The sequence below is a fragment of the Ciona robusta genome, chromosome 8 (genome assembly GCF_009617815.1).
Source record: "Ciona robusta chromosome 8, ASM961781v2".
In the NCBI taxonomy this organism is placed as follows: domain Eukaryota; kingdom Metazoa; phylum Chordata; class Ascidiacea; order Phlebobranchia; family Cionidae; genus Ciona; species Ciona robusta.
The window spans coordinates 7369046-7394253 of record NC_143242.1 but is presented as its reverse complement, the minus strand read 5'-3'; the positions used below and the strand labels follow the sequence as shown (position 1 = coordinate 7394253).

The 25208-nt window shown below is 36.7% G+C and overlaps 2 protein-coding genes across 8 annotated transcripts; one reads left to right on the top strand and one right to left on the bottom strand.

Moving 5' to 3' along the window:
- Positions 1–72: 72 nt before the first annotated feature.
- LOC149732967 (vitellogenin receptor-like) lies at positions 73–16979 on the top strand. 7 transcript variants are annotated; one of them, XR_016385513.1, is made up of 23 exons: positions 73–1245; positions 2155–2255; positions 2332–2637; positions 3497–3691; positions 4141–4343; positions 5148–5288; positions 6279–6423; positions 6648–6798; positions 7169–7341; positions 7752–7932; positions 8230–8392; positions 8976–9124; positions 9508–9605; positions 9936–10134; positions 10662–10799; positions 11346–11488; positions 11704–11815; positions 12469–12599; positions 13035–13119; positions 14191–14229; positions 14295–14502; positions 14700–14891; positions 15141–15265. XR_016385513.1 is itself a non-coding variant. In XM_089882538.1 (22 exons), exons 1-22 carry the CDS (start codon positions 1065–1067, stop codon positions 15268–15270), a joined length of 3372 nt encoding a protein of 1123 aa, XP_089738664.1. In that variant the 5' UTR covers positions 76–1064; the 3' UTR covers positions 15271–16979. The 7 variants fall into 7 exon arrangements, 4 of the variants coding, with proteins under 4 accessions (XP_089738664.1, XP_089738665.1, XP_089738667.1 ...); XR_016385514.1 differs by having other exon boundaries at positions 78–1245; positions 14394–14502; XM_089882538.1 differs by lacking the exon at positions 14700–14891 and having other exon boundaries at positions 76–1245; positions 15141–16979.
- Positions 16964–23913, bottom strand: LOC149732966 (alpha-1,3-mannosyl-glycoprotein 4-beta-N-acetylglucosaminyltransferase A-like). Its single transcript, XM_089882572.1, has 4 exons — positions 23020–23913; positions 20959–21174; positions 18462–18712; positions 16964–18066 (listed from the first exon to the last, which is right to left on the bottom strand). Exons 1-4 carry the CDS (start codon positions 23497–23499, stop codon positions 18018–18020), a joined length of 996 nt encoding a protein of 331 aa, XP_089738698.1. The 5' UTR covers positions 23500–23913; the 3' UTR covers positions 16964–18017.
- Positions 23914–25208: the final 1295 nt, after the last annotated feature.

Below are 25208 nucleotides of genomic sequence, written 5' to 3'. Positions count from 1 at the left end.
CTTTGTTTACTACCAAATGGGACAAGAAAATAGAATAGAAAGGTGTCCCATTCTCCCCTACCATATCATATTTAAAAGTAATTGGATGGAAATTGTGCGTAAAAACACGATGTTATGCAGTAGCGAAGATAAGATTTACTAAAACAACGAAGAGAAAGGATTTAGCCTCAAAACTTCAGTCGGTAAAACTTGCATAAATTTATTTATTCTTTCAAATACAATAGCGGAGATCAAGTTAATTAAAACAACCAATATAAGGGAATTAGCGGCAATACGACAGTTAACTAGTATAAGTAAAGTCGATTCATCATAATAGCTGTTAACTGAAATGCCTTTCATAAGGCTAGCAGTACCTGGCTGTCTACCGGATATGACTTATATTTCGGTAGAATAATACAAAACGTCATACCTGTATACTATAGCAGTTGCTTTGCAGTGGCTGTCGGTACAAATAGAGCTGAGTCATTTGGTGAGCACAATGTAGGCTAGGTACAGCTTGCTTAGTGTGTAGTTAACTGGGCTTTATGTTCAGGCTCATATATCTTGGAGTTTAGTTTAATATCATTCGATGAAAGCTGAACAAATATATTAATGTTAAAGCCCACCGTATGGATAAATGGCATTGAATTTGCGCCAAGACTGTTTTTAAGACATACGAATATATAGTAGCGCAGGGTAAGATGAATACCGTCAGCAAATAATATTTCACATTTTATAATTGTGTTTAGCAATTAATAACAACGTTCTTTTCGTCGTTGAAATACGGTTATATAATACTAAAACTATTTTCCGTTTACTGCTGCATGGATGTTAAAAATTAAACATTTACCATCTTACCCCAACCTATTATGATTACAAATCGACCAGTAGTAGGCTATACGTTTATGAATATACATAGCCATTTATACTTGTAGTTTTAAACAGGTATAACAAGACTCCGATTGCCTTCAGACTGAGCAGAATTGAAAACAGAAGCTCCATATAGAGTTACACGATTGAACGAAACTGGTTATAACGATGTTCTTACTTTGGTTAAGACTGTTAAGAATTGCAGGAAAGCGTATATGAGCTATAGCTGTACCTATACAACTGTAAAAGTAAGAACTTGCAAAGGGGTTTTAAACTGCAGTACATTATATGGATGTTTTACAGGTTTTTATATAAAAATGCGAGGATTAGTTTTGTACTTTGTTTTTAGCAGTATTCTGTTAACCACTGTTGTAGAATGTAGTAACACCACGATGGGTAAGTAGAATCATTTAAGCAGTAGCCTTTACGTGTTTGATTGTCGAATTAGAATTGCCAATGTGAGGGATATAAATAATGTATGCTTACCGTTTTGCGTTTCAAAGGACAAATGAGATAATACGTTTTAAAGGACAAATAAGATAAATGTTGTTAGCATCCGAATACCATATTTCCTGATCGTGTTTTTTTAACAATTACAAACCCTATTTTAAAGTTGTGAGGTACGGTTTTATATTTCTACAAATATGCTTTGTTTACCATACCAAAAGGTGTATGAAAACATGTCCAATTCTCTCCCAACCTACTATATAATTTTTCGTTTACCGGCCAACTGGTGGAAAGCGAACAATAGCTGCGTCTTTGTAACGAACCAATGGTTCACAAAACGAAGCGTTATGTTTGCCTTTAAACAGCGCTGTTTGAACCAATGGAGCAAAACTATGTTGTTTTTCGAGGTATTGTGACGTAATCATCTTAAGATTCCATCGCACCAACTTGAGATATTTTAATATTCTGTTACTTCTGCTACCGGGAATAATGTAAAATGTTCTTTTTTGACTCGTCTAGTATAAACCTGTTATCATAATCTAATGTATTGTCTGCTATTTGGCAAGACTTTATCACGGTTTGAATTTGCAAATATTTATTTAAAACATATGTATATAGCAGTGTGGGGTAAGATGGATACCAAGAACACAACAGCCCGTATTTCCTGATGTTTTTTTACAATTAACAACGTTCTTTTAGAGCTGTGAGGATACGGTTATACATTTCTGTAAATATTTATTGTTTACTATTAAATACGATCATTTAAAAAGAACACGTGAGCCATCTTACCCCAGCCTACTACGTTGTAATGTGGAAAAATGTGCGTGTAAATAATGACCAAATATCGTTGCATTGCAGCCAATGTAGCAGAAACGACTGCGGCCACTTTTATAAACGTTGAAAATGTAACATCAACCACCATTGTACAGCAGAGTACGAATTACACTGAAACAACTGAGGTATAGACAAAGGGTTCGCGTATGACTTGTTGTATAGGATATACATAAACAAATATAAACAAACTTTTGTTCTTAGGCTGTTAATACGTCAACAATTCATGACGTCACCACACCGACTGTTGTTGCTATACAAATAACAACTCCACGAACAATAGCACCAACAACGCAATCTCCTACAACGCAAGGATTAAATGCTACAAATAATGGAAGTACAACAGAAATAGCTACAACTGACCCAACTACAGCAATATCAACCACTGGTGTAACAACTGGCGGTGCAATTACGTCAGCGGCAGGAGTAACAACCACAACCGCAACGCCAGACGAGCATTTATTAATTTGGAGCGCCAGAGTCACTTTCACTTTCATCTTCTCAACTCAGGTAAAATTGTTATAAATACACTCCCGTTTTAACATTTTTTAGACCAGATTTGGCTCGTTACCCCAATATTGTATATGCACATTCTATTCTATATGGGTGAGGTCCTACAGTGAGACATGCCACGAGACCTGGGATGTACCGTATAGTAGGTTCTAGAGTAATGGACAAACCCTCACCTAAATCTGAGGTCTCATAGTGTGCCTTGTCGTCCATATCGAATGGAACGTGCATATACAATGATCGGGTATAATGGATCGTGCCTAAATCTTAACAAGACCCGTGTCTCGCAGTGGAACCTTACCTACACCACAGATAAGAGAGGACACTCGTAAACTTTATGAGTGCCTCTCTCATCGGTGCTTATACATACGTGAATAAAAATATCAAATACTGGGACCATGCTCGGTCCACTATTTTTCCCGAATACTTTGACTTTGCGTAAAGTTTCCCGCGTTTTTTGCTGCATTTAAATTTCCCACGTTTGAAAAACGGTGAGCTTAAATTTTAGGTTGTGGAATTTATCCATGTCAATCAACGGTATAAGCTGTATCTAATACATAACAATTTATGGGTTTAGCAGCTACGCTAATATTCACTTTATTGTCAAGATTTTACCTGAGCGTATTTACCACTTGTGTTCTTGCTAATTTACTTATCTTCGTTTTAAAATTGATTAAATAAATGTAACCTATCTATCCTCACATGGCGGGACAATGACAGTCGTTATAATACTGGTGTTCACTTTCATACACCTCGTGTCTGCTTAAAAGTTACCATGTATGTAACTCTATAGGTGTCAATTTAAGCTTTGCTATCGTATTACGGTATTCGCAGAGATAACTAAAATTTACGTTCCTAGTTTTGGAGATGCGAAATATACAGCGCCCACGCTGATGCATTGCAAGCCGTTGCATCAGACAAAAGCGTTTCCATTTCAAAATTATTGGTTGGTCAATTAAACTCTGAGTTCTGGAGTTTATCAGCAAACTACCATCGTAAATTTATCTACTACACCGACTACTACAGGAACTTTATTGGAGTTTACAATAAAAGAGTAAGATTTTTTTATTGATAATAATATGCCTATAACTACTTTTTGTTTAGGAAGCATTTTTCCTGTGTGCCTTGTGTTCAATACTTCTCGAGTTTTTGGAACCAAAAGCAACAATAAAGTTAAATAGCTACAATTTAAGTGAAAATACAAATAAATACATGTTTGCCTAAGGACATATACACCCACGATGGTAGCAGCTTAAATAGTTTAGTTCAAGCCTAAATCTCAAACAAAAAGGTTCCATGGCGGTCCTCACTGTAGGGCCTCACCCATGATATAGAACAGAATGTGCATACAGAATGTGCATACACAATGTTGGGGTAATTGGCCAACCTTGGTCTAAATCCCTGGTCCAACGGCATGCCTCACTGGAGGACTTCACCGATAGGCCATACATAATAGGGATTTGTGTATATGCCAACGTCATGCTTAATATTTAATTTTTCCAGGATCGAACACATAAAAAACTGTACCAAGGGTTGGCTTATGGTATCGACAGTTTATCTGTGGATTGGGTCACAAACAATGTGTATTGGACAGACACTGATACTAAATGGATAATGATGGGAAACGAGGATTTGTCTAAAATCAAACACGTTGTAGCAATTGCAAGCAATGTGCCAGCAATAGTGGCCGTACATCCTCTGACCAGGTTGGTATTTAATGTATTTTTAACTTCATTTTGGTTGGTTTTTGTTTCAGAATTTATCTGAACAGTATGTTTGTTAAGGTTTGGTGATAGTAAACAGAGATAGAAACACATACTTTCATAAAACAAATTGGTTGTAATATTACTGATTAATATAGTGCAGAAATATCCTGGAAAGGCCCGCCTACCTTGTGTTTGGAACCTATGTTTATATTTATATATGTTAATTAATAATTATTTTACGAATGCAAAATTCCCTAATAACTTTTGTTGCAATGGCAACAGGCTGTCCATATTATAGCATTAGAAAGATATATATGCTTACACAGAATGCAAGATGTGACCTTTCCTTTTAAACATATTTGAACAATACAATGCAATGCTAATATTGTGGTACCTGTATTGAATGTTAAACATATTTAAAGACATCTGCTTGAATAACTGATCATATATATACACAATGGTTACAGGTTGCAGGTTGACATTTGTCATTTACCAAACCAAATGTACCTATGTTTTATTGTGTAGGCAGTTAGGCAAATATTAAAAATGGTTAGGCTTCTAAAACATATTGTATCCAGGTTTTAAAATTAGATTAACCTTTAATGTTACGTCAAAGTCTGGCACCTATTTGCTGTTTCATCTATACATACTTAAACTTAATTGTTTTAATACTTCTTATATTTTATGTTTTATTCTTATATATACTTTTAGCCGGCTAAGGGGGATTGTCCTTTCTTACCCCAAGTACTCCATTGTTTCGTATTACCCCACTTTACTATATACTTGAATACTTCTTGTACACAGAACCATTTATTGGTCCGAGGTTACTGTGGAGGAAGTTCGGTTACTTCAAAAAGGGATGGGTGAAAACAACGTAATTAAACTTCATTCATTCAACACAATCGTTTCAATTGATTCACTTATTATTGACGTGATTGAAAACAGGTGAATATTCTGTTTGTTCTGCATCGTGTTTAAGGATTTATAAAATTATCTGGCATTCCATTCTATGTGTCCTATGTAGAGATATGCCAGAAGGCCTGATGGGATTTAAGCCAGAGTTGGCCCATTACCAAAACATCCAGGGCGCTATTCCTTAGAAATCATTGGTATAGCCTTTAATTTTGAAAAACACAAAGTATTACCACTATGCTAACTTTCAAAGTTCTCTCTCATATAAGATTCACAAGCAATTAGATAGAAGTTATATGTAGGGAGGCATAAGATGTGGTTTGCTGTGTTATACAGTACTGAATACTCATGTTGTAACTTCCTGGTTTCACTATGTGTGTGTGTGTATTCTGTTCTGTTGTACTTTATGTGGGTGAGATCCTACAGTGTGGCACACCACAGCACCATTTAGCTGCATTGTGTAACTTTGTACCAGTCTAAAGGGACTTTGTGGCAATTGTTTGTTTTGTAACCAAAACAACGATCAAAATATAAATAGTACTTTTTCGTATAAACAAACAATCTTGTAGTGTGGCACAGTGGACAACATGCCTGCCTGTAGCTCACTGGATATTGGTTCAAGGCTCGATACTGCAAGTACTTTTAGCACATATGTGGTTTTTGAAAAATGTGCAATTGTTTGAAACAGAATACAGTTCATGTGGTTGGCGATAGGTATATGTATTAGAAGTGTGAAAGATATCCGAAGATCTTAAAGGACCAATGTTTTGTCTGCCATATGGTGAGGCAATATCAGGGCTATACAGCAAGGCATAACTTGACATTTATCACTACCAGTAAACCTTGATGATGTCTCCTCGTCATAGAGCAGAGCCACGCCGGTCCCTTATAATTGAAAACAAACTATTGCCATAAAATTTCTTTAGGATGATGTATTTAGGACTTATAATACACCTGGCAGCAACAGCATATACATTAGATATTATACTCAGTATCAGTAAATCTCTTCTGCATTTACCACAGAGTATATTGGGGTGAACGCATAGCCACCACTACTGCTGGTCAATACATTGCACGTGTACGTTCCATGTCCACAACCAACACTAGCGATATACGAGTTGAACTAACAAGCAGGAATTCCTGGTTTATGGGATTGTCTGTGTACAAGGTAATGCACATAAGTGTGTATAATGTATCTGTCTATAAGGTAAGACCTTGGGCTATGTGGCATTTTTTCCTTTCTTTATATATGGCTGACAATATAGACAACCCATTGGTGACCACTGGGTTGTAGCAAACTAGCAATTATCGCTAAGTGTCTTGCCCAATGACACATACACCCACAATGGTGTATATATTCTTTGGTGCATTTTTTACCCAAACTGTTTGCAGGATTTTCTGTACGTAGCGAACAGCCAGCAAAATTCTATAAACGTAGTGAATCGCACAAGCGGTCAAATCCACACAAATTACCTTCATCAGCGTAATGTCACTCCAAGGACTGTAGTTGTTTATTCACCCGATGTTCAACCACAAACTACAAGTAAGAATGGTTGAATGGAAGGTTTAAGGGAATTTAGAGTCCTACTAAAATTCTGGTTAAATAGGGGTTTTTAAATAAATTTAATTTTTTCTGAATTTTTTGCCGAATACAATTTTAAGTTATTTTAGAGTTTTACTGTAATCTCGACTTGTCCACTGTCCAGTCAAATTGTCATTAATTTAAAACAGATAGGGCAAATCCTGTATTAAATAACTGTTGATTTACCCGTATATATATAATTTAAAGCAATAGCTGTGGCTCTGCTTGTTTGTATAGGCACATACCTATACCTGGTTTGCTAATGGCGTAACTCTGAAATTGTAGACAATAACGATAAAATAAATGCATTCACTTTAAAATCTTTGCACAGATCCTTGCTCTGCAATGCAATGTTCCCATCTCTGCACACCCACAAACACAAGTGCTAAGTGCGTATGTACCATCGGCTATCAATTGATGGCTGATGGGAAATCATGTTCAGTTGAATTAATACCTGATAACTTCTTTCTACTGTCAGACTCCACACATGGAAAAATATACCAAGTAAGTCATTACCACAAGTTTACATTTACTTTACTTAAAAGCTTTGGTGTTTTATTGTGTTTCACTTACCCAATTTAATAACATAACTGGGGCCATAGCACAGTGCTTAGGCGCTTGCACTGTAAACAAAAGGTACTGGGTCCAAGACTTGATGTTGGCACATGTATTCTTTAGGGAGGTTATGGTAATTGCTACAATCTAATGATTCATTGTGGGTTGTTCAAATTGTCAGTCATACAACAAAAAGGATAATAACTAAGAAAAATTATCACTCATTTAGTTACATACGTGGTGACTTGTAAGCTGGCACGAGGAGTATGAAACAGAACACCCATGTTATAACGACTGTCTTAACTTTACTAAATCATTATAACTTTTAATCTGACTAAACATAACATCTAATTTCAAAGGTTCAGTTTGACATCCCGACCACTTTTGCCTCATTGCCACTTTCAAACGTGGGGAAACCCCACTCGGTGGATTATGATGAAGCCACCAAGAAGTTGTATTGGTCCGATTCACAAAACAAACGAATATCAAGAAGTGACTTGAATGGAGATAATATGGAAATCTTTATGGATAATGTTAACGGTTGGTTTTTAATTTTTTAATTTTAATCGAATATCTCTTATGTGTTATATATAAATATCTGTATTATTATATATCCATTATAAAACTCTATTTTATCTTTAATTCCATAATTATATAGGAGTTATATAAATACTACTTCGTAGAAAACTGTGGATTTTGTTTTATTATGGATTTTGTTTTATTTCTTTTAAAACTGCTTTTAATTGTTAGGGTTATATATATATGACAAAATTGTGAACCAATTTAAAAAACTCCATAAAACTCTGCAATAATATTATGCATTATTATCCATTTCAGCTTATTCAATCGCCATCGACCCAGTATCAAGAAATCTTTACTTTGCCGATGCAGTAACCGATTCAATAGTAGTCATGTCACTGGATATAGCGAACGTATCAAAGGTGTTGCAAGTCCATGATATGAACAGAGTGTGGGAGCTGCACGTTGATGCTAAACTTGGGTGATTATGGAGCTTAAATGTGGATGATTGTAACTTATGTGGATGAGTTATCATGTGTGTAACTTATTTATCTTCCCATGGCGGCGCAACGACTTTAAATGTGGATGGGTGTAACTTTTTATGAATGAGGTACCGTGTATGTAACCTATTTATTCTCGCGTTGAGGAGCAACAACAGTCGTTATAACACAGGTGTTCTGTTTTATACGCCTTGTGCCCATTTATAAGTTACCACGTCTGTAACTTACTTTTTCTCGCATGGCGGGGCAATGACAGTCGTTATAACACGGTTGTTTTGTTTTATACACCTTGTGCCCGCTTACCACATATGTAACTTTGTGGGTGATTGTTTGATTGACAACCCGTTAGTGATCACTAGGTTGGAGCAATTGTCGTTAAGTATCTTGCTCAAGCACACATACACCCACAATGGTGGCAGCATGTCACAGTCTGTTCTTGTCTATTTTAAGAGAATATAGTTTAAAAGTGGATTAATTGTATACATACCCTACTACACATCTAACACTTTTCACCTACATTACATTACAAGTACTCATATACCAAACAAGCTTCTTCACCCACAGCAAAATATTCTGGTCTGACTGGGGTCAACAATTAGCCGGAACAACCAACTACCTTGGGTTGATTGAATCTGTAAACCTGGATGGTTCAGGCAGAAGTGTGTTAGTTAACCTAACAACTGAACCCCATGGTTTAACTACTGATACAGAGGGTAGGTGGATGGTTGTTATAATGTCTTTATATTACTTTTTACCCGTTGGAAATTTTACCTGAAAACAGTATGGTTTTGGTTTCCCAGCCCACAGAGAGAAATAGCTTGGGGTAATGAGCCAGCTCTGGCCTAAAACCACTCAAAGCAATTGCCCTTTAGCGTCCCAAAGACACATATGACATACACCCAAAATGGTGGCAGCGTTTAGCCTTGAACCTGTGTCGTCTATTCTAGAGGCGAGCACTCCAACCACTGTGGTACTGTACTGACTCTCCTGCTGCTCATTATTTTCTAAATGACAGGACTCTGTTATGGGGAACTAATAATCTCGTACTTTCTGAACAGTTGAATCGCAGTATTCTTAATTATGTTTACCATTCCAGGTCAAGTATTATATTGGAGCGAGGCAAGTACAGGTAAAGTTGGATGGTACAATCTAATAACGAAGAAAAGTGGTTCAGTTTCACTTGGATTTAAAAAGGTAATAACCTAACCAGAACTAATTTATTATAAATTATTAGAAAACACATTATTTACATGAATGAATGAATGTAACTTACTTTATCCTCGCGTGGCCGGAAAACGACAATCGTTATCACACGGGTTTAACACCTCGTGCCAGCTTACGAGTTACCATGTATGTTACTTTGTGGATGATTGTTTTTTTTGGGGGGGGGGATTTCGGACAAGTATATTAGTATAACATACCATGAAAAGTTAGAGGAAAATAAGTGAAATAGCTTGGTTAAAAAGCATAAAAAGTTTCTACATGTTAAACAGCAACGACTAAATGAACATTTTCATTCCACAGCCGAATCTAATGCTTGGTATTGAATATTATGCTGGTTATGTGTACGTAACCGACACCAACCAAAACTCGCTTCATAAAATACCAACGGTTGATATTATTGCCGGGAATGTAACTTCTACCAGCGTGAGTGTTTATGGTCCAGCGATATTCTTCGATTTGTCGGCAGTGAAATACTTCTCTAAATCTGATCTTCCAACGAGTAAGATGGTGTTTTTATCAATTAACAAATGGGGTTACTAAGGTTACATGGGTGTTGGGGGTCATAACATTATGGGTGACCTCAAAAACCCCAGTTTTAACCCCACCCGCCAACAACAGCTTTTACCCTGCTGTTAGATGTCTATACAAACAAGTGGAGTCAAAGTATATTGCATTCACCACATTAATCAATGAGGTTCCCTATGTTTGACAACTATGAGTGTAACTGCATTTTAACAATGTCACCCCAGATTTTACCCTGCTGTTAGGTGTCCATACAAACAAGCAGAGTCAAAGTATATTGCTTTCACCACATTAATCAATGGGGTTTCCTATGTTTGACAACTATGAGTGTAACTGCATTTTAACAATGTCACCCCAGGTTTTACCCTGCTGTTAGGTGTCTATACAAACAAGCAGAGCCAAAGTATATTGCATTTACCACATTAATCAATGAGGTTCCCTATGTTTCACCCAACCAGTCATATATAATATAACTCACTTTGATTTAATATCCTACATTCCCAGGTATTACACCTTGCAGCACTAACCGAGGAGGTTGCCCACAAATATGTCTTCCAACACCAACAGGCCACCAGTGTGAATGCGCTGATCATCATACTTATACAGCTGGTAACAATACGTGTGTGCCACACCATACTAAAGGTAGGCTGTTAATTGATGACTTCTGTGCATTGTGTTCTGTGTAAGTTTCTGTAGACGACCTGGGTTTTAGGGGTGTCCCATTAGTTTAGTGGTTCCTTTTTAGCTTTGGAAATCTTCATAAGATTTTAGGGACAGTATATATGACATTGTATATGTATGGGTTCTAAGCTCGTCGCTGCTACCATTGTGTAGATAAGTGTCTTTGGGCAGGACATTTAAATGCAATGCTAACTTGTAGCCGGGCACGAGATATGAAACAAAACAATAATGTTAAATGCTGTCGCTGCCCGCCATGCGATGATAACAAGTTAAAATCATTCAATCACATCTTTAGCAAATAATATCTAAATATCCTGAACGTGTTTTATACAGTTAACAACGATCTATGGACTCGTGAGGATATAGCTTTATAATTCTTTGAATTTTCTTTGTTTACTTCCAAATGAGATGAGAAAATGGAATGAAAAGGTGTCTCTTTCCCCCCTTCCTACTATATATATATATATATATATATACAAAAAAGATATTAAAACATTAAACTTTCAGATGAAATCCGCCCAACATTCGGCTCAACTTGTCCTTCTGAACTTCAAGTTTACTCCTTGGACAAATGCTCCACCACAGCTTTTGTAAACTACACTGTCCCTACTGCTACTGATAACTCAGGAAAAGTTGTGATAAAGGCAAATGTAAGTGGCTTGTATGTATATAGGCAACAAACCTGGGGTGGCAGGGTGGGCAGATGGACCCCGGAATTTTCCACAGAGAGTTTAACAATTACAACCAATAAGTTAAAAACATTTTCCTCCGTGTGTTTATGGGTTTATGTTGCTTGTAGTATTTTGAATGTTATTCAAAACATAAAACCATAATATAAGTATGGTAACTTCCCCCCCCCCGCCAGGTAAAAGGTACACCCCCTTACTTGCTACCAGAAGGAACTCATTTCTTTCAATACAAAGCTCAAGATCTGAGTGGAAACCTTGCTATCTGTTCGTTTATTGTCAGGATAAACAGTAAGTGGATTCTAGTTTGTTTAAAAGGAAAGGATATAAAAGTATTTTCTTATTTTAGTTTGGTCCCAAATCCAAGGTTCCATAGTGTGCCCGCTGTAAGTTGATTCTAGTGTGTATTTAGGAAAAATATGTATTTAATATTTATTACTGTTAGAATGGTAATGACTAATGAACCAACTGTGACCTCACTGTAGGACCTCACCCAAGTAGAATAGAACGTGCATATACAATGTTAGGGTAATGGGTCAACCCTTGCCCAAATCCCAGGTTCCATGGCATGCCTCACTGTAGGACCTCACCCATATAGAATAGAACGTGCATATACAATGTTAGGGTAATGGGCCAACTCTGGCCTAAATACCAGGTTTCATAGGGTGCCTCACTGGAGGACCTCCCATACAGAATAAAATGTTCATATACAATTTTAGGGTAATAAGCCAACCCTGGTCTACTATACAGAATATAATGATATTTATTTGAGAAAATTTATTTGGCTTAAATCCCAAGTTCCATGGGGTGCCTCAGTCACTGGAGAACCTCACCAATATAAAATACAATGTTGGTGTAATGGGCCAACTCTGGTCTACTATACGGAAAACAATGATATTTATTTGAGAAAATAAACTCAGTATCTAACCCAAGTCCCACCACAGGCATCACTTGCATCAGTCCTTCATCCAACATAATACCAGAAGGAGCCACACAAAGTTCGCCGTCATGTGGTTTAAACTATGGGTCAACCATCAATGTAACTTGTGCTGGGGAAGCAAACCCAAGGTTCCAGGTGGGTTTGACGCCGTGGTTGCTCGGTTGTAATTAAATGGTATTCTATGCTGTTAACATTGCGGGTGTATCCATATGTGTCTTAGACACTTAATAGCAATTGCTCCAGCTCTTTGGACACTTATTGTCGTTTATTCTGGAAAATATCACCCACGAAGCATTCGTAGGCGGGCACGAGGTGTATGAAACAGTACACTCGTGTTATAACGACTGTTGTTGCCCTGCTATTCGAGGATAAATAAAGTTACATTTGTGGTAACTTGTAAGCGAGCACGAGGTGTATGAAACAAAACACCTGTGTTATACGACTGTACAAAAAAGAAATAACGAAAAACAACAGTTGTTATAAAGCAGAAATACAAAACTCATCCCCTGAAAGGCCTTCATACATAAGAAACCTTTTGTTTTGGAATAAATGAATGTCTTTTACCCACAGTATGAGTGTACAAGTGGTAGAATGTGGGAAGCTAATGGTATTGTGTCGTGCGATAAACTACTAAGTACAACTACAACTGTATCAGGTTAGTGGGGTATTAGATATTATTGTACAGTAGGGTGGGGGAAGATGGGACACCTTTTAGCTCCATTATCTCGTTCCGTTTAGTCGTAAACAAAGAATATTCAAAGAATCATAAATTATATGATATAATTTATATCCTCGCTACTCCCATAGACCGTTGTTAATTGTTTAAAACACGATAAGGATATTTGTATATTATGTGTTAAAGGTGTCCCATCTCCCCCACCCTACCATATATTAATATGTGGCTTTAGTTAAATCCATATTTTGGTCTGGTTCTGTAGCTCAGTGGTTAGGCGCTTGCATCGCAACCAAAGGTTACCAGGTTCGAAGCTTGACGCTGCTACAATTGTGGCTTTGTCGGCGAATGTGTAAAACACTTAACGAGCATTGCTACAACCCAGTGGTCACTTTTTGGTTGTAGCACCCTGGATGTTAAGGTTATTGGGAAGACAACATCATACATACATATATATATATGTGCATATACACATTGTCCTACATTGCATGAGTTTGTATTTGTAATAGTTAGTCCTTATCTGCATGGTTTTAGTTAAAGTTGTTTTTTTCTTGGCTGTTTTTTAGTGTTGGTGTTATGTAAGCATGAGGTGTTTTATATGTAACAGTGTTCTCCAACTTGTATTATCATTATGTGAATGTGTGTAGCATGTCTGAAATAACTGTCCAATGCTATAGCATAGTGCCTGCCTCCAATCGTATGGTTTAAGGCTCAATGGTGTTACTACTGTGGCTGTATGTGTCCTTACAACACTTAACAGTTTTGCTAAAAGCACGAGGTGTATGAAACAAAACGCCGGCGCTGTAACGGCTTTCGCTGCCATGCAAGGATAAATAAGTTGCATACGTGGTACCTTGTAAGGGGGCACGAGGTGTAGGAAACAGAACACCCGTGTTATAACGACTGTCGTTGTCCGCCATGCGATGATAGATAAGTTACATTTATTCATACACTACATTACATTTTTTTCTGTTGCTGCCACAAAATCTTGTAAAACACTGAAATATTATTACTAGCTTTATCTTGTTTTAGTGCTTACTTACTTTTTTCTAGGTGTGACAAAAGTAACTGTTTCCGAACCAATTACGAAATGTAGGTATAAATGTTGATTTGGTTGTAACTTGTAATAATTATTTTCCTGCTTGCATGGCTAACAGTAGAACAAACTACCAAAACTGCTTCCATCAGTTCAAGTTATACAATTGCTACAAGCATTCAACCTCAAACAATTGGCAACAATACCTTTTATTCAACAGTAGTTCCTTTGTCAAGAAAACCTTCACCAACATCGGGTGGAATTATCGCGTTAATTGTTATAATGGTTATTCTGGCTCTGGCTGCCGTTGGTATTTTCTTGGCTTACAGGTGAATGAAACATAAGGTGTACGTAGTATATAGTTCACAGAAATGTATGTGTTAAATAGTAATGTTATTTATTATATAACATAATTTTTTACTGAAAGATCAAATTTTTAATCCGCTATCCAGAAATGCATGTCTTTCGTGATAATGTTATTCAGCATACCTTAATTTTTATTTAACTTTGGAATATGGTGGCAAAGATCAAATTATTAACACTATACAAAGAGGAAGGAATCAACAGCAAAACGACAGTCGTTAAAATATATAAAAGTAAGGCAACGAGCATCAGTTGAATAAGTTAAGAAGTAGCAGCGGTGGGATTTGAACCCGGCACCATTAAAAGTTATGTGAGATAATGGAGATTGCATATACTGTTAGACAGTGTAAAACCGGTTAGTACAGTGTATTTTTTTACTTGCTTGGTGCAGTAACTGAAAGTAACATCAGATATTAATATGATGTGATTGGCAAATTAGGCATGGTTTGTATATTAAGGATTTATTATGTGTTTATTAATATTACCTAGATCTGTGTTTAATTTATTCAACATTTTCTGATTTTAAAATTAAGATTTACATTATACATACAACTACACATTCATTCATTTATTATTTATCCTTAATATTAATACATATATACAGGTACAAGCGCACGTTTAGAGGTGTTATATTTTGGAAGCGTGGTGAAGACGCAGTTCAATTAACGGAAACCAATTATTGTTCACCCGAACATGACACTTATTCAACCAGCAATATTTACGTCACGTATTAATGTGTTGCGTCATAATGCATAATAAAACATTGCAGAGCCATAGAAGCACAGTACCCCCAATTTACCGAAATACATTTTTTTCTGCATTATTTAGGCACAGTTTGCCGTTCGATTTACCTTTTACGTAAAATGGGTTGTTCTCCTGGGTTTCTATGACTTTGCATCGTATTTTTTAAGCTCGTACTAACATACGTCATTTAATGACGTTGCACTTCGATTTTCCCGAGTTAATCACGCCTTTATATTCTTTGTTGTTCCCGAAGCGTCTTTATTTACTTTTATATGCAATAACCTCGGAATCTGTAACATTTTAACTCTAGGGTTAAATAGTAAAGTACTGTGGGGTAAGATGGTTCATGTTGGCACATAATATCCCATGTTCACTAAATCCAGTTTCAATAATTAACAACTCTCTTTTAGTGCTGTCAGCATAAGGATATAACTCTGTAAAAAAACTACCAAATGGGACGATAAAAGGGAAAACATAACCCATACCCCAATACACTTCATGGTTTCCATTTCTTCAAACCTTTGCAGTTTTATTCTTCACGCAGTAAGTTACCACAACATTTTGTCGTATTTTAACCTTTTCATGGAATGGTGGTCACTAATAAGTTTCCCATATTATCAGCCATATACAGAAAACCAATCACCCACAAAGTTACATACGTGGTAACTTTTAAGCAGGCACGAGGTGTATGAAACAAAACACCCGTGTTATAACTACAGCACTTTTATAATTAATACCAAACTAGTTTTATTTATATGCAGAAAGTATTCTATAGTTTGTATACAGTCTTGGTACTTAATTATAATTGGTGATACTTGTGTTTTATATGCACTGTTTTTTTAAGTGTTGTTACCATGCATGTTATAATTCTTGTATTTGCTCTGCTGATAAAAATGGTAGACCTATAGTAGGGTGGGGAAGATAGGACACTTTTTTGTTCTATTCCCCCCCCCCCATTTGGTTGTAAACAAGGAACATTCAAAGAATTATAAAATCGTATCTTCACGACTTCCATAGACCGTTGTTAATTGTTTAAAACATGATCAGGATATTTAGATATTATGTCTTAAAGGTGCCCATCTCACTCTAAGTTGGTTTACTATTTTACCAAAAACTTTTATCACCAGAAGAGCAATTTTAGAGTTAAGTAACTTGGGGCAAGATGGTTGAAGTTTTGTTCTCTTGTATCTTCCCATGTTCCCCCTTACCAGTTGGTATTAGAAAACATTATTTACAGAATTGTGTAACGGTATCCATCTTGTCCTAACCTACTATATTGTAGGGTGGGGGAAGATGGGACACCTTTAGCACATAATATCCTGATCGTGTTTCAATGAATTAACAACGGTCCATGGGAGACGTGAGGCTACGGTTTTATAACTATTTAAATGTTGTTTGTTTACTACTGAATGGGACGGGAAGATAGAATATAAAGCTTTACCATCTTGCCCCACCCTACTGTATGTTTTTATTGTTACAGAATTTATTTTTCCGCTGTGGAGTTGAATGTGTTTGTATTTTTTGTGTTTTATGAGCTGTATTATCCTCTTGTACTCGACTTCTGCCTTGCTATTCTACGTGGGTGAGGCCATACGTCCTACAGCATTTAGGACCTGTTATTTGTGCCAGGGTTGGCCTACAAACCCAATTAGTCTGCCTTGAAACCTATTCAAATTACACAAATCCGATTTTCCATAGATTTATATTTCCCATGCAAATTGTCATAGGTTAAGCAGCAAGTGCAAAATAAAGGCTATAAGAACTGTGGGGTAAGATGGGATGCAGTTAGCACATAATATCCCATATTTTCTAAACGATTTTTTAACAACTTATAATGCTCTTTTAGATCTGTGAGGATGATGCGGTCATATTTTCTGTAAATGTTTGTTACCAAATGAGACGATAAAATAGAATGAAAAACACGAACCATCTTACCCCAACCTATTACAACTATTTCACTAATCACTGAAGAATTTTGTGTGTTTGAAAAAAGTAAGTAACTTCATATATAGGTTTGAACTGGAATAGGCGGTTAAACTACTGAGCTGTTCAGTTCTTTAGTATTCTGTCATCAAGTCACGATTACAAAGTTTGGAGTTACAGTTATATCTTAAAACTATCGTGCTCGTATAGTGACAAATTGCAGTTACCACGAATATTAGAATATAAAGCGCATAAGACACAAGATGATATGTGTGCATAGAATGTCGGTAAGGCTAATATCTCTTAAGGCACATAAATATCTGGAACAATGTAGTGTGGCCGTACAATAATGTTTTATTGATTAATTTAGCCATAGAGCAGGGTGGGGAAAGACGGGACACCATTAGTGTAATTATCCTGATCGTGTTTTAAACAACGGTCTGTAGAAGTCTTGAGGATACAGTTTTACAATTCTTTGAATGTTATTCGGTTACTATAAATGGGACAAGAAAATAAAAGGAAAAAGTGTCCCATCTTCCCCCACCATACTATAACTACAACTATCCCGGTCCGCTTGGCTACAGTTTACACCTCGTACCCGTTTACGGGCTATACATTATAGTTATATAGCTACATACCTGTATATAACATAGTGTACATGGTTAAAAATGAAGTAAACGGCATTTGAATTTGAGAAATTAAACTTATTTATCCTCGTAAGGCGGGGCAAGAACAGTGGTTATAACACGGGTGTTCTGTTTGACACACCACGTGCCCACTTACAATTTATATTAAGCATGAACTTTTTGTCTCTTCATGAGCTTGGTTGAATACCAAACAAAGAGTTCGTCTTTGAAGAAACCCTGGAAATAAAGAATATATAAGTTAGTTAAACCTATATTAGGTTGGGGTAAGATTGGGATGGGGTAAAATGGAACTTGTCGTTATTTTATCGTCCCATTTGGTAGTAAATATAGCATATTTACATAATCATGGGGAAATACGGAGTTGTCCCATCGTCCTACTATATAGTAGGGTGGGGAGGTGGAACATCTTTTCGTTCTATTTTCTCGTCCCATTTGATAGTAAACAAAGAATTATAAAACCGTATCCCCCCATGGACCGTTGTTAATTGCTTAAAACACGATCAGGGTATTTGGATATTATGGGTCTTCATCAATGTCCCCCACTCTCCTGTATATAAAACACCATACCACTTTTAAGAGACTTGTAGACAAGATAGAACAAGTTGTCTTACTTTCCTAAATGTTTGAACAAGTCAACCTTCGACTTTAATATTCGTTCTTCAACTTTGCATTCTTTACCATAACCACAGTACTTTGACCTCGCGTAATCCCAGAACAGCCAATCTAGCGGTTTCGTGTTCCAGAAAAGGCCGATAAACGCTGAAAACTCCCGTGTAGATTGGTAATGGAAAAGTTTAGCCGCCCCACCAACCGCACTGAACGAAGCATAATACCACGTGCTTATATTCCGCGACGCAGCGACCTGAAATAATTCATCGCCAAATTTTTAATTGACAAAACTGCAAAGTAGTTTCTGACAAGAGAAATAATTATGTTTCCAATATCTTTTATCGTCTTATTGGTAGTAAACAAAGAATATTTACAGAAATATAAAACCGTATCCTTATAAGAATGTAAAAGAGCATTATGACGTGACAAACACGATCAGGAAATATGGTATATATGTGCTAACGGTAGCCATCTTAACCCCCATAGTACTATACTGATTTTCTATTGCCCACGGCCCACTAGAGATACGGCCTGGTAATTCGTTATCTCTATAGTTGGCCGTGTATATTACCAAATACAAGTTTCATGCCGTAAGCTATTTTAACTATACAAGAAACGAGAAAGTAGCCGTATATCTGACGTGACAAATATACAGCGTTGATATTGTCCCGAGGTATTCTGTTTAAACAATGCTATCAAATGTCATTGTATATACTTATACGGAAGGGTGGGGGAAGATGGGACACCTTTTCATTCTATTTACTCGTCCCATTCGTGTAGTAAACAAAGAACATTATAATAAATTATATAACACCGTATCCTCACGACTTCCATAGACCGTTGTTAATTCTTTAAAACACAATCAGGATATTTGGATATTATGTGCTAAAGGTGTCCCATCTTGCCCCACCCTACTAAATGTAATTGTTTACTCACAGATCTGAACTGAAATCGTTTTCAAACAAAGCATTACATTAACACAAGTACATAATACTGTGGGGTAAGATGGACACCGGTAATTCCTAAACACCCCATCTTCCCTGGTCGTGTTCTTAACAATTAACAACGCTCTTTTAGAGTCGTGAGGATATTTCTAATTCGGTTTAAGTATTTTTTTTATCCACCACCAAATGGGTCGATACAGGAGAAAGGACTATCTTTCCCAAACCAAATGTATTTCGACTTAATCATTTTTAAACACTGAGAGTGCATAAATGGTTTACCAATTCTTAGAAATATTTGTTTTAAAAAATGATTGTAAAACCGCCGACAAACAATCGTTATGACGTAACACATGCCGACCCGCGTAGTATTTCGTAACAATCAAACGACCAAGCTATAGCAACTGCTGCCAAAGTTGAAACAAGAAGAGTATAAGTTAAATTTAACGACAAATAAATCAAACAATTCAAAAATCGTTTAAAGTAGTTGGAACTATCAATAGTTAACTAAGCTATAAAAGAATCAGAACACCCGTGTTGTAACGACTGTCGTCATCCCACAAAACTAAGATAAATAAGCTAAATTCTTTTATTCTTTCCATAATCGTATAAACCCTTTACAATTTAACGACACACTAAAACTTGAATGGACAGCCTTACACCTTTATTGTAGCCATGTAGTTTTAAAACCAAAGCTATAGAAAACATACTTCTTTTTTCACATAAAATTAAATGTAATACTGTGGGGTAAAATGGGATTCTGTTGGAAAGTAAATCCCACGTTTCCGAGAATGAATACCCAACTATATTGTTTTATTTATCTCTTCAAAAATAATAGCGAAAATCATATTTATCAGATTCTGCTACAAACTTCATAAACTCTGGATTAAAACACCAAGAGTCCTGTAACCCAGAGGTAATGAGTTCAAGGCTCGACGCTGCTACCATTGTGGGCGTATGTGCCTTTGGGCAAGACACCTAATGGCAATTGTTTCAACCCAGTGGTCACTAATGGGTTGTCCAAATTGTCCGCCATACATAAAAAAAAATCCAACAAAAATAATCACCTTCAAAGTAACATACTTGGTAACTCGTAAGCTGGCGCGAGGTGTATGAAACAGAACACCTACATACCGACTGTGGTGTTCCGGTCACGCTAAGATAAATAAGTTACATACATCAGATACGTGTTCGAAGCTTTTGGCGTTGCTACCATTGCTAGCCTATGTGTCCTTTAGTAGGCTCACCGAATGCCAAATAAAACGTCGGTCCTCTTAGGTCACAAAACATACGTCAGATCTCTTACAATTGTAATACATGTATATTACATTTGTAATACATATATAGTAGGGTGGGGTAAGACAAGACACCTTAAGCACATAATATCCAAATATCCCAATCGTGTTTTGAACAACTAACAACGGTCGATGGGAGTCGAAAATACGGTTTTATAATTCTTTGAAAGTTCTTTGTTTACTAACAAATGGGACGAAAAAAATTGAATGAAAAGGTGTCCTATTTCCCCCACCCTACTATATATTACACTATTGTTACAAACCTCTAGAATTGTAGTCATGTAGTTTTTACTCGCCAGCACGTCATCTTCCATCATCAGGTAATACACTGGGTCGACGTAGCGGATAATATAAGACATCAAAAACTGCTCGTCTAAGTTTTGTTTTGACCGCCATCTTGCTCGGTCTATTTTATCTCCCAAGTTCGCTTCAACATGACTTTCCCAGTCGGGCATAAGGTATTCAGGTGGCCCAATAACCTGTGATGTATTTATCATTGCATGGCGGGGATCATTATAACACGAATGTTCTGTTTTATACACCTCGTTCCCGCTTACAAGTTACCACGTATGTAACTTATTTATCCTCGTATGGCGGGGCATGGCGGGCAACGACAGACGTTATAACACGGGTGTTCTGTTCATACACCTCGTTCCCGCTTACGAATTAACGTAAACACACTGTTGAAGTATTGACATAAAATTTCCCGAAAAACAACCGGTTTAGTTTTTGTTGTAGTCGTACATGTGTATATACATATATACGTGTGTGTGTGTATATATCCATACACTTCATTTCCAATTACAGTTTAATTGATTGCTTAATACTTGCAACCCACTGTGAGTTGCTTCTTGTACGGTTTTACAGCCACGCTTTTAACCTTTGCTCTTCCATTTATTTTGTCCATGACGTTTTAAAACGACTGTCGTTTGCTGTGGCTATGTTGTTTTAACATGACTTTTGTTTTTGTAATCGATAGTATAAAAACAAAAACGTTGCTATATGTTATGATATAATAGGTTGGGGAAGACGGGGTACCTTTAGCATATAATATCCAAATATCCTAATCGTGTTTTCACAATTAACAACGGTGCGTGTGAGTTGTGAGGATACGGTTTTATAATTCCTTGAACGTTCTTTGTTTACTGCCAAATGGGACGAGAAAATAGAATGAAAAAGTGTCCCATCTTCCCCTTCTATTCTATATATACTATCACCAAAGAGATTAAAACCAATGAGTGGAAACTCTGACGTAACAATGGGAAATTTGGTAATTTGTTTCGTACCCCGTCACGCTTCAATGCATCACGAAAAAGTCAAAATTATCGGTAACTAGGTACAATATAACGCATTTGAAGTCAATATATATATACATAGAAGAATTTAGAGTCGATATATTTACTATTTAGTGATTGGTAACGTAATTTCATTCGATGACGAACGCTTGACATATCGACATTGGGGGTTGACATATTCGATGACGAAAAAATTCGATGATTTCATTCGATGAAAAATTTCACTCTTTGCTATCACCATGTTATGTCCCATCTTCCCCACCCTATTATTATGTTAACCAAGGTTTGCTCCTACCACACTTATACATATATAACATATAGTTCCCAACACATTAAGTTGGATTTATAAGCGATAGTAGAGCACGCATATGATAAAACCCTGTGTGTTAGTCTATAAAATGCAGCGTCAATACAAATGTTTAACCTCATACTTACACGTGTGTACACCTATAGGCGTTATATATAACGTTTTGTTTAACATGGCAATATAACGTGGCGGCGACTGTAACGGTTATCAAATACGAATAGCAAGGTTTGTAATGCATTAAAGCTCAAACTGTTATTCCAATAGTACCATACATCCTAAAACAATGTGACATGCCAACAAAGTTACATATACGTAGTAGCTTGTAAGCAGGCACAAGGTGTATGAAACTAACACTCATGTTATAACGACTGTCATTGTCCCGCAATGCGAGGATAAATAAGTTACATTCGTGGTAACTCATAAGCACGGACGAGGTAAAATAGAACACCCGCGTCATAACGATAACTTTTAGCAACATTCGGTGTCTATATATAGTAGGGTGGGGAAAGATGGGACACCTTTTTAGTCTGTTTTCTCATTCCATTAGGTAGAAAGCAAAGAAAATTCAAAGAATTTTAAAACCGTATCTCCACGACTCCCATGGACCGTTGTTATTTGTATAAAACACGATCCGGATATTTGGATATCATGTGCTAAAGGTGTCCCATCTTCCCCCACAGTACTTTACGTTATTGTTCAATCCGAATAGACCAATTACTTACTTCTACGATTCCAGCATTAAATTCATCATTGTATCGGCTATATAGTTCCTTAGTCGCCGCCTCAAAATTGTTCGTATTATTCTGATCAGCCAGGTATATAATAAATACACACAACTTCCTCTGTTCAGGCGTCAAGTTTTCCAGCATTGAACCGAGTGTTTCTAATAGATAAGTCGCCCCGTTACGAGTTATACTTGGTATCCCAACAGCAACTGTTGGATTTCGTTTAACTTGTCCCATGCGAAATAATGGAACCCTTTGATCGTCCAGCAAATGATCAGCGTAGTAGGTACCAGTTGCTAACACAGGGGGGTCTTTGCGTTGCGTTACACGAGTTTGGATAGCTGTTATCGTTGTTGTCGTACCAACATCTTCAACACTTTTCCTCTTGCTCGTATACAATGCAACACGAGCTGTGAGCCACAATGTACCCACCAAGCTTATAGTTATTAATAATCTTGAGGTTTTTAAAAATTTCATCTCTAACTAGTTGTTCTCACATCAATTTATCCTCTTTATCAATTCCTTAAAAACTTTTTGGCCACGCAAAACGTTTGTATTGAAGCTATACCACGGAATACATTCCTATTCCACTGAAAATAAAAGCAAAATCAAACTTTAACGACTTTCGTTTTGCTGCTAATTTCCTTCTCTTCGTTGTTCTAGTTAATATAATATTCGTTATCGTGTTTAAAAATATAAATAACTGTTATGTTACGCAACTTGTTGTCGCTATGATTCCTTTCTCTTCGTTGTTTTAACTAACTTAAATTTCGTTACCTTGGAAAAGATAAACAAATATTGCGTTTAATAAACAGGTAACTAACTAACTAGGCTGTTGAGCTATGATATCTGGTTATAACAACGCCATAGATCACCGCCTACCATTTACCGCATCAGTGATATGACTACGCGCATGCGTCACCATCCTCCATGACAGCCAACGCACTGCATGCTATCTCTTGTCTGGTATAAACTGTTGGCAGCTTTCTGGGTAATGTAGGTACTTTACGTCAAAGTGTTTGTGTTTAAATTGTGCCCGACGCATCTGCCTACAGCAATTGACGAGCTTAATACACCGCGAGTGGTAGAGAAACCCATTGCAAAATACATATTACGTTATAGTAGGCGGGGTAAGATGGTACGTGAATATATAGTAGGTTGGGGTAAGGAGGTACATTTCATTCTCTTTCATCGGCCCATTTGGTAGTAAACAAAGAGTATTTACATAAGAGTATAGATTCGCATGTTCACGGCACTAAAACACCGTTGTTGTTTGTTTAAAACAGGGTTAGTAAATATGAGATATTATGTGCTAATGGTATCCAACTATCCAGCTTTCTCCACAATATTATACAATGATACAACGAATACCATGCGACACTTGACAGTAACCAGACCATTTCTTTGCTTGCACTGTACATTCACTATACAGCGCAAGTCATGTTCACAAAGCCATACCTTCAGTTAACAGCGCCATTTAAATAGCAGACCATTCAATAACGTTTATTTCTATTTATATCTTCTTATCTGCTGCCTTAATTTCCGCAACAGTCTCAGCCAACATCACGTCAGAAAACAGCGCTTGTGTCCGCCATTACGGATCCCACAGAGCGTGAATCGCCCATACAAATGCATGGTCGGCGTGTGTTTATTTGGTTCTTGTAAGCGCTTTTTGATTAATACTAGCAGCAATCAGCTTAGTTTACATAATAGTATATGTTCAAACTTACAAATCTACAAAACAATTATATACTACTTCCACACAGGCCTCGATTTAAGACTGTCTGTAAAAAAACATTTACTTTTGTATGCACATTTAAATATCAAATACCTCGCCTATGTTTATACATACGTTTGTACCATACCTTTATATACACATATACATCATGCCTTTATATACACATATCTAGTTAACCTGTACATTTCACTTTTGCATGTACGAACCTTTGAACTTGATTCACGTGTATCGATCGAGATATAATAGTATATACAAACATTTCGGGCTTTTTTCTGTTTGCCCTAAGTCTATAGCCTAGCAAGCGATATGCTAAGCAACTTTTCCTAAGTTAACAAGGCGTATAAACGAGCACCGCCGGCCTTACTTTTATTGGCTGATTAATTATAACTTCCTTTCTCAAATTGCTAACGCCTTGCTTGCCGGTAATAGGATATCAAAATCTTAATTT